This window comes from Nicotiana sylvestris, chromosome 12, assembly GCF_000393655.2.
Source record: "Nicotiana sylvestris chromosome 12, ASM39365v2, whole genome shotgun sequence".
Lineage (NCBI taxonomy): Eukaryota > Viridiplantae > Streptophyta > Magnoliopsida > Solanales > Solanaceae > Nicotiana > Nicotiana sylvestris.
Genome location: NC_091068.1, coordinates 49,201,632 through 49,212,926, shown reverse-complemented (window position 1 = coordinate 49,212,926; position 11,295 = coordinate 49,201,632). Strand labels below are relative to the sequence as shown.

General features: G+C 28.2%; 1 protein-coding gene across 1 annotated transcript; it reads right to left on the bottom strand.

Annotated features, from left to right (window-relative positions):
* Positions 1 to 469: 469 nt before the first annotated feature.
* Positions 470 to 10,027, bottom strand: LOC104228693 (ferritin-like catalase Nec2). The gene is made up of 3 exons (XM_070165500.1): positions 9,700 to 10,027; positions 8,786 to 9,011; positions 470 to 919 (listed from the first exon to the last, which is right to left on the bottom strand). The coding sequence occupies exons 1-3, from the start codon at positions 9,996 to 9,998 to the stop codon at positions 542 to 544; spliced, it is 903 nt and encodes a 300-aa protein (XP_070021601.1). The 5' UTR covers positions 9,999 to 10,027; the 3' UTR covers positions 470 to 541.
* Positions 10,028 to 11,295: the final 1,268 nt, after the last annotated feature.

Genomic DNA, 11,295 nt, shown 5'->3' with positions numbered 1-11,295 from the left:
CTCCGTTTAAGGACTGCTGGTAAGGGAAGTGTTTTGTATAAATATCATGAGAGGGAATAACAGAAGGGGGGGGGGCTGATGGGAACACATACATACACATACATCCCTCAGAAGGAGAGGATGTTCCATCCCCCAGGCTCTTCGCCAAAAGGGGGATAAATCTCAGGATCCTGGCATTTATCTGTAGTTCAACTTTGTCAAATGTATGAAGGTCTATCTTGTTCAAGAATGGTGATTCCTTTCCTTTATGTATTCGTTATCATTTGATATTATTGAAGCCATCTTCCTTTTCTTACATTATGAAATCCAATCACGATTGTGATCAAATTTTACGTTCAGTTATGTTTGTTTATTTTTGTCTTCTATCTCAGATCTAGAATAAATTATCTCTGGCTAGGATTCACTCCATATCATCTTATTCAATTAATTTAATAAAAAGGCTTGAAACTTTTTGGTCAAACAGTTTCTATATCAGTTCTATTTATTGATTTATCATACAAGTGAAAGGCAAATGATGATTCGTATCACGTGATATTTCATATCATGGATCTTGAAGCAATTCTCTGGCAATCCTCCCATTAGCGCCGTGGGGATAGAATCCACCAGGCATATGCTCACTACCCGTGCTGTGTACAATCCTGAGAATCTCTTGCGGAGTTCTTGGGTAAGAGAGGGAATAATAGTCAGCAGATAAGACGTTACTTTCTGTTCGATTTTCAGCTCCAAGTTCTAAAGGGACATAAATGCCTTCATCTTTGATTCCGCACATTCCCAATCGGTTTCTTAAATTTGAAATGCGATCTGTAAAGTAGGCCACAGTGTATTCATAAGGCCATACTACTTCATCAGCTCTTTCATAAAGGTACATACGAATCACTGCATCTTGCCCTGCTTCAACTCCCAATAGTCCTGCCACAAGCTGTAAAGAGAAAAAGCATGCATGGATTAAGATTTTTGATAATCTACTTTGGCCAAATATAAGAATTTAGAGAACGTGATCAAAGAAACCTTAAATTGCCTAACTGATGCAATGGCCATTTAGAAAAATAGACTAACGAGGTCAGCATATAGCTAACGTGTTCCATTGTGCTCTGTTTTTACCTAAGTAGGTGCTCCTATAATTCTATCTTCTATATATATATCTATATACTATATTAAAAGCACGAAGGCCCTTAGCGAAACGTCGTTCGCTTTTTTTACCCTTTTAAAACTAGAGTTCAGACTAGACAAAATAGTCTTTTAAATATTATCCTAATATTTAAAACTTTTATTTAATTATCTCCCTAATATTTAGGAATTGACATTTAATTGTTTCCTTTATATTTAGGAATAATCATTTAATTATTTTCTTAATATTTAGGACTTCGAAATTAATTAAAATTTTAGATATTAAATCACTCCTTATTCAAACTATATACAAAACTTCTATAATCGAAGAATTTAAAATAAAGAAAAAATTTAGCTTTATAAATTCTTTCCTTTTAAAATTCATTACTTCTAACACCAAAGATTTAAGCAATAACTCTTAGCTAAATATTAAAAACGATTTTACTTAAATATTCTCTTGCCAAATATTTGGAAGTTTGACCCTAGATGTCGTATCAATTTAAAATCTAAGAACTAAAATAAATTCAATTTAAGGAATTTATTTAATAACAAGACAATACTTTAGAATGGAAAAGAATGATTTTCTTAACATAATTTTCTATTATATTTTGATTAAATTAAGTAATATGATATCTTATTTATTAAATGCAAACTGAGATATATTATTCTTAATTTCTTAAGGATTATACAAAGTTCAACCAAGATATTATCATAGTTGGGTAAATACTTACTCAGACCATGTGTTTACACCAAACTATATTAACTCACTATGGTTAATTAATTTAATTAGATGAGAATGAATATAATTTACTATGGTTAAATGATTGAAATCCATATGCAAGACACATGTCATGTATCTATTGGTTAGGTGTAAACATCCGGTGCAGGTAATAATAATATATTTTTAATTATTTTATTACTTTCATATTAAATTAAAATTAAGAAATACAAATTATGAGGAATAATTGGGGTCATTACTTATTTTCCTGAGTAAAATATATGACTTATTGGGGTCTCAAATTAATAAAAATTTATTTATTAGATTTTTTTCTCACTTAAACTATGTAGGAAATTATTTATCTATCTATGCTATATTAAAAGCACGAAATCCCTATTGAAATATTTTTTTTACTATTTAAAAGCTAATTTTACTATAGATAAAATAATCATTTAATTATTTTCCTAATTTAGGACTTCAAATCAACTAGAATTTTACTTACGAAGATCCTAACAATTAGGACTTCAAATTGAATTAAATTTTAACTTATTAAATCATTCCTTATTTGATCAGTTTTTTATAAATATTCTTTTGAAGTTTAGTACATTCCATTAAAGTTATTTTAATTCTTAGCCTATGAGGTATATAATAATATGTTTCTCTCTCTAAATTATCAATAATTGATTGCCTAAAATATGAAACATCCATCAACAATGCATGTTCGCCTTTTTCCTGTTAACATTTAAGAGTTTTGATTATCTCAACTTTAAATTTCTAGAAGATTGAACTAAAATAATGTTAATTTAGAAATAAATTAAGCTACAGTCATACTATGCGAATTTGTAACTACATTTCATTTTTTAAACTTAAGATAAACTAATGCATTTGGAACTCTTGAAATAGCTATATATTTGTCATCCTCCCCCCAATCCCCCCCCCCCCCCATAATTTTAGAAAATTGACCTCAATAATGTGAACTCTTGAAATTTCAAAGTTGTCAATAGCATAGTGCATTTAGAGTGAGTTTAGGATAGTATTAACTTTTATTTGGTGTTGGATAAACGTGCAAAGTAGGGAATTTAGACTTAGATCAATAAGAATCTAGATAATTTGTTTACACAAGAAGAGGTTCATTTGGCTTGTCTATAATTTTGATTAACTTTGAATGAACAATTATTATTTTTATATAATAACATTATGAACGTAGAGTTTACAAAGAGTTGTTAGATGAAATAACAACCTATCATATTTGTATCTTATATAATTAAATATTTATAATTATAAATACTATAGAACTAATTACATTAAATTCTTTCAGAAATGTTGAATTCAACTATATATTGCATCAATGTACTAATATTTATTTTCATCATTTAAACATATATTGCATTGAATTTAACCTTCATCGTTATATTTCTATAATTCATATATATTTTATATTGACTAACGTGATGCACACGTGCAACGCACGTACATTAAAACTATACTATATTAAAAGCACGAAGCCCCTTAGCGAAATGTTGTTCACCTTTTTTATCCTTTAAAAATAGATTTTATATTGGACAAAATAGTAATTAAATAATTTTTTTGATTTTTAAGGCTTTGAAATCAACTAAAATTCTCTTTCCTTATTTGAATTAGGTAGAAACTACTAATATTTAAGACTTTTAACTCAACTAAATTTTACTTAATAATTCCTTCCTTATTTGAAATTACCCATATTTCCTAGAACGTCCAACAAAGTAAATGTTGATTAGTTAGGATTCTAAAGTTTTAGAAGTGATTTAAACCACTTTTTTATTTGTCCTCATTGAAATTAATAACTAAATTTTTATAAACAGTTATAATGCAAAAATCCTATCAACTCAATCAAAATTATCGAAGTCATTATGTAGAGCTCCTTTTTATTTATTTTTATATAATTTTTTAAGGAGTATTTGTTCTAAAGTTCACCTTTAGCTATTGCCTTTTGCTTTCACATAACAAATATTTGTTTGCAAGAAACTATTTTGTCATCTATCATAATATGTTGATGAACTCTGTTTATTTTCAACCTTTGTATATGTTTAAATTTCTTCTTCTGTTAAATTTCGAGCATCCAGATATTTATTGGGGTTCTTTGAATAAAATTTTATATTGGATAAAATTATAATCTAAGTTAATCTTTTTAATATTTAGAACTTTATAATCAACCGAGATTTTCTTACTAAATTATTTCTTACTTGAACTAACATAACCTTAATAAAAGAATGTTACTATATTAGTTTATGGTGCACGTTACAAATTTAGTGATAATATTGCTTCTCTTCATGTTTTCTCCATGCACACGTTGTGTTTTATCTATATTTTCTTTTTCATTAGTTTTAATTAATTATTTTAGACTAAATTAGATTAAAATAAATTTGTTGGTGATAAATATATATGCAATTATAAGAAACAAACATATCAGCATAAATATGCATTGCATATATATAACTATAATTTTCATTAATATTTTAAATGTTGGATATTACAATTTATTTTTAAATATTGAATTAGCTAATATTTTTATTCTATGTATTTTAATTATCTTAGTAAAAAAAAGACTAAGTACGAACTATAACTAAAGCTGATAATTCGTTGCCACTCCTTCTCAATTAAAAATTTATAACTGGTAATACAATTAAAATCAATTAATTTTATATGACTTAATTATCTTAGCAAAAATAAAAAATAAAAAGAAAGAAAGACTATTTATGAAAAAGCATGTTTGATCCTCAGGTTATATAATAGTATGTCCATTGCCTTTTAATCAAATCTATAAATTTTATGTACTAAAATTTAAATACACATTCTAATAGATATTATTATTTGATATAAATTATTTCAATATCCATAATTATCTTACTCTTTAATTCAATATAAAATTCTAAAAATATTTTGGAAATGATACTTAACAATTGTACATAGTTTAATAATTTTTATATGATTAGTAAAGTTTTATACTAATTAATATGAGATATATGCGCAAAGTACAAAGCCCTTTAGTGAAATTGTCTTTTTTATCCTTTAAAAATAGATTTCACGTTAGATAAATTTATAATTTTAAGTTGCTTTTCTAATTTTTAGGTAGAAAATCCCAATATCTAACACATTAAATTTGTTTAACTTTTTACCATATATGAATTTCCTTATTTGAAGTCCCTTATTATTAAAGCTATCTTAAACTATACGATTTTCTTACTTTTAGAAACTTTAAAGTAGTCTATTTAACTATTTGAAATAGGAGTCAAACATGCTTTCTATTTTAAAATCATTGTGCTTTCTATTTTGACTCCTACTTTATTAAAGCACAATGATTTTCTTAGTCAAAAGCACAATGATTCCTGAAGCACAACAATTCAAAATTGACATACTATTTAACTATTTGAAAGTAGAATTTTTATTGAATAAAATTATAATTATAATAAGTATTTAAATTTGGGATGAGCGAATTCAAAATATTGAGAACAAATAATTAAGTCGTTAAATTAACTGATTAGCAAAAGAATTCGATGTAACTATTTTTAAATTCATCGTATAAGTAAAAACAAATTTCAAGTTGATAAAACTCTTAAGGTACATAAATTAATGGTGAAAAAAGTAAAAAAAATTGATTATAATATTAAACTAAGAGTCAAATCGATAACAATGCAAATTTAAAGCAATAAGGACGAAATAGCAGAGGATAAAATGTATTTAAAATGAGTTACCATTTGTTTTTTTCCTTTCTTAAATTCAGTCCAATAGGTGACATATATATATATATATTATAATACATTTTATCCTCTATTTCTTATATATACTAAATATGAGTAATTTATTATAAAATATTATTCAAAATTAGTTATTCTTTAAACCTTACATTATCACTATCAACTTTTAGGAGGTATAGCGCCAATTTTTTCATCCTAAATTTCTAGAAGACCAAAAGATTGAATTTTAATTTTGAAATTCTGATAAGTCCTTTTTAAATGACAAATAAGGCATCTGGAAATTTTTGTAGTATATGGCATCTTTATTTATTGATCTATCTAACTGGGAATAATATTTGTCATTTTCAATTTTTTTTAACTTTTAGTTTATATTTTTACGTAATTTTTAAAAAATTATATATTCGTTGATACGGGTATACGCGCAAAGCACATACCCTAAGACTAGTATATTTTAAAAGTGTGAAGCCCAAAACTAAAAAGTTAATTTACTAAAATATCTTTCTAAATAATTTAGATATTTTACTTATATCAATTTTTTTTTAAAATAAAAAAACTTACCCTATAAAAATCCACAAAATAATGCTTCATACCCCTTCATTAATGGTCACAACCATTGAATTTACAAATCCAAATGAAACAAATCACCACTTCCCAGAGCTAAAGAAACAAATCGTCACTTTCCAAAACTTTAAAAAAAAAAAATCTCATTTTCCATTCTTTTGATTGCTTTCTATAGAATATCCATAAAATTATTTATTATTTTGATAACACCAATATACTAGCAAAAGCAACACATAAATAATCATATGCTTTAAGATTCCTACCTATTATTTTAGAAATGCATGCACTGAATATATTTTTCCACAAGTAAGTATGGATGAACTTTTAAAAAAAAAAAAAAAAATCTCCTTGTCATGGTTTTCTTGTTTCACCTTGGATGCACGATGCTTATGATGTGACTTATTAATTTATAGGATTAGTTTGGTGTTGTTTGTGGTTGATAAAGATGCAGCGGTATAATTTTTTTCAAGCCAATAACTTTGTATTATTTTTTATTATTCACTACTTTTCATGTGTAATACATTAAAAAAACTTTTGTTACTTGGTATACAATAAAGCACACGCTGTTAAAAAACATTTCCTTGCATATGTTTGTTTAGTTTAACATCCACATATTACTACCATAATAACCAATTTTTGTTTCTGTCATTTGACTATTTTTGAGATTAATAAAGATAGATTAATATCATCTTTATGTTGTTTTTTCATGCATTTGCTCACGTGAGGAAAGTACCTGCCATTTTAAATGTACAAACAAAACAATAGAAAGAAATCTATTGTTATGATTGATAGAAAAGCGTCCCTTAATATATTTTATGAAAGAATAATGTAAATGCAATAGAATTAAAAATCTCATAATAAAATATTCTTATAAAAATAAACAAGTCGAGTATTTTCATATAATATCTAAAAATATTTTTAAAACTACGAACAATAAATATAGGTTTTTGATGAAGTCAGGTATTGCTTTTAAAAGATCCCTACTTAAATAAGAATCGATTGTATAAAACAATATAAATAACAAAATAGATGTTTGATGAGGCCAGATTTACTTTTAAAAGATCCCTATTTAAATGAGAGCAGATAATAGACACACTCAAAAACTAAATCATCTTTCAGGATAGCTTCAACGAATAAATTCTAAATTTTTATTTTAATATGAATTTCATATTTTCTATCATTTTAGGATAGGCTTAAGTCTTAACATATTTAGAATCCATCAATGCCAGGTGATTCAAGTATAATCACAGATTTCCGCTTAGAAAAAGGACAATATCTAATGCATTGTTATGTTCTTGGATAGAGGTTATTTGTAAAACAAAGAAAAAAATTACATAGATTAATCAAAATGTAAATGCTGGATTCTGACTTTTCTAATATGTTTAAGATAATTCCGATAGTATTTTTTATAGATTAAATAACTAATATATTTTTTTGTTCGCCGAGAAAAAAGTCATCTTCTCTTAGTTAGTTGATGATGTTTGTGTATTTAAAAATAAATTATAAATAGCTTTCCAAAAGAAGTCACAAGGGCTTTTAACTCTGCAAAGGTTACTAGTGTTATTGCTAACTAGTAAGGAAGCATGATAACTTGTGAAATTGAATTGATGAAATTATAAATTATGAATAAACTTTAAATTTACTATATTGACGGCTAAAAGGCCAAATGTGGCTAAAAACAAAAAGAAGAGATCAAGGAGAGGGAGCTCCTCGAAAAATAATTTCTTTCTTTATATTATTTTATTATTTAAAATAATAGAAAAAGTCGAACCTTACTAAGGAGTGGCTTTCACCGCCTCCCCCTTCTTTCATTCAAGACTTCCAAGGTAGAGTTTTGTTCATTATCCAGTTGGCTAAAAAGAATCAAATAATTATTTTCTTGTACTTAGACATTTGTCTTTCATTTTTATTTTATGGCTCAAACAAAATTTTTTATATATAATATTTTTATGATTTAAACAAAAATCACTCATAGACTCTACACGCACTTTTTTCCATCTCTATAAGTAGAATTTTTGTTTAAATCATAAAAAGATTTTATATAAAAAGATTTTGTGTGTATTCTGCGTCAAAAATATTGAATTATATGATCCTATTGCGGAAGACCAACATACTAGTGGTAACAAATCTACTTTGACTTGGTAACTTAGCCTTGACCAATTATTAGATTTCAGAGAACATGATGAAAGAGAGCTAAATTGCTTAACTTCTCAAATTGAAACTGTAGACGCTTCGCCGGAGATTAGGGTGAATATCATGGCCATAAATAAAAATATATTAACGACGTCAGCATATATCGAACTGTTCCATTGTGCTTTATTGATGCATAACTAGGCACCAGAGGCGATCCCAGATCTAAAGTTGATGGGTTCCATCCTTAAGGTTCTTAGCACTGAATTCATTGTACTTTTAAAATTATGAAAATCTAATATTTATAGAAAATTTTAGTGTATTTATATATACATACAAAAAAAAATCCACGTAAAAAATTATTGGGTTCGATGAACCCATTATATTGTAGAAGAGCTCCATCGGCCGCCGGGGCGGCGGTAGCTAGCCGGTAGGTGTACTCATGCATAAAAAATTATAGAGAAGAAGTAATTTTTTTTCACTTTTTTCGAATATAGAGTGGTGGGGATTATGCAGATTCTTAATTAGAACTCACATGTTTTGCGGCATAGCCTTTGAGCTGTGGATTCATGCCAACATAGCCATTCATTCCAACATATGGAATAACATAGCAAGATAGCATGTAGCTCAAGCTGTCCCTGTAGGGATCAAATGGGGGCTCCAGTTCGTATCCAATTGCTTCATCAAATAATTTTGCGAAGTTTTCACGGCTAAGATCCATCAAAGGTCTTGGAATACCGCCCACTGTTTTGTCAATTGCCCTAAAAACCCACAAATTAAAATAAAAGTTAATCGCATATATCCGCACTTTGAAAAAGGAAAAAAAAAATATGAATCCGGTGACTAGGAGCGGCAAACGGACAGATCGGATCGGATATGGTTCGGGTCGAAAACGGATAATGAAAAAACGGATCAATTATCCGACCTGACCCATATTTAATACGGATAAAAAACAGGTTAACCGGCGTATAATATGGGTAACCATATTATCCATGAATTCTTGCATATGGATCACTTTTGGGAGAATTCTTAGTCTCACTAATTTGAGGAACCCCCAATTTGAGGCTTTACAAATGTAAAAGTTAGACTCATTGGTTACGTTATCCATTTTCTGAATGGATAATATGGTTCTTATCCATATTTGACCCATTTTAAAAAGTTCATTATCCAACCCATTTTTTCGTGGATAATATGGGTGGTTAATTGTTTTCTTTTAACTATTTTACCACCCCTACCGCTGATTAGGAGAGAGGGCATTAATAAAATACAGATATTATCATTTTTAGCCCGCGGCAGAAACTATTTACATTCAGTAACTAGAAAAATATATAAAAATGGTATAATTTTTGTATATAACATATGTAGTGTATATATATACAAAGAATATGCAAAAATATATTTTTTTTCGGCTATTATTTTGAGAGCGGGTATACAGTGGCATTTTCCCACCTTAGATGACCAATTTCTTGGTAGGCAAATTCCTCGATAATCCTGTATGTGAGACTATCAAGATTTGCTTTTTGGGCACCAATGGGAGGAGGTCCTCCTTTGGTTAAATATGGTGCCATTACATCAATACCATGTCCCTTGGAAGCCCACAAAAAATATTCTGCTTCCAAGAACTCCAAGTTCTGTGCAAAATGCACGTTGTCTCTGTCTTCTTTGTACACTGGGATCTCATATTTAGGATAAATTGGTTGACAAACTGGATTGGATTGACAGACAAAAACAAGCTCACTAAAAACCATGGAAATGACAAAGGCTGAAACAAAAGCCATTAATTCTTCGTATGTGTTGATACTCGGTTTTGATTCCATAGACTATTTATAACTGCCTTTTGCCAACAGAAAACGTTGAAATGTCGCTCAGTCATTATTGTTTTGAAGCTGAAGGTTGGCTGATGAAACGTCGCTCTGTCCCTACTACACTTTTTCTTCTATATGCATGGTATGATATTCATTTTTGAGAAACTAGCACTACGTGGGTTATCAAAACTAACTAAATTTGGATCATCATTGAACAGAAAGGGTTAACATTCTCACCATATGCATGTTGCTGAACATCTAAGCTATGCATCTGTTTTTCATTTTTGTTAAAATTTCGCTAAACATTTACCCATGTCTAACATCAATTTGCTACTAATGTTTTGTAGTGTATTGACATGTGCTATGTTAGACAAATTGGAAGTAATCACCTTTTCAAGGAATTTCATTAATCTTCTAGTATCTTAATTAAGGTCAATAAGTTGTAAACCAAATTGCCTTTAGTTATGTAAAACGTGTAGCATATGTAAGTTTTCGTTCGTGATCTGGAAGTTTTTATATTACATTACTGCTGTTTAGCAAGTTTTTCATAGAAAAATGTGTAACAATATCTTTTGCACTTGAAATATAAGGAGATCAAGGACCTCAAATTTCATCGATGTGGGACAACTCAACAACATTATTCATTATTTAGTATTTTTACATTTTTATGTGACCTTTTTGTAACGACCCGACCGGTTGTTTTGAGTATTTAACCTTATTTTTCCTATTTGATGCTTTACATATGTGTATTTATGGTTACATCACTTGCGGGGATTAACCAAGTTATTATCGTTATCCCATCCACCACTATGAAGAATGTAGACATGATAATTTCCATTGCAAGAAAAAAAGGTGAAATTTAAAATTTTTGTGTGTTTTCTTACTTTATCTCGAATAATCTATGTATAAAGTCGACTTCTTTGTTGATTTTTCTTCTAAATCACGAACTTTTAGATTTTTCTTTCCTTGTTAATTTCTCTGCTAAATCAGAAACTTAGAGCAAAATTTTGCTAGTTGGAACTTGGAGAAGAGATTGTAGGGTTTTCAACTAGCATCGCATCTTTTTGCGTTTTTTTAACTGGAATAGAAATGTATAAACTTGGGAAAAAGAAGAAGAAAATCACGAAAATTTTGCTCCTGAAGATCCAAAATAAAAAAAAGGCATTAATGCTCGTTTTTTTCCTGATCTGGCCTACTGATTTTGGGCTACAAATTTGCAAACTTGTAAATGATCCATTCG

Coding starts and splice junctions, on each gene's coding strand:
- LOC104228693 (XM_070165500.1), bottom strand. CDS start 9,998: ATGGTTTTTAGTGAGCTTGTTTTTGTCTGTCAATCCAATCCAGTTTGT. Junction 9,012..9,699: donor CAAGAAATTGGTCATCTAAG/GTGGGAAAATGC, acceptor GTGGGTTTTTAG/GGCAATTGACAAAACAGTGG. Junction 920..8,785: donor AAGGCTATGCCGCAAAACAT/GTGAGTTCTAAT, acceptor TTCTCTTTACAG/CTTGTGGCAGGACTATTGGG.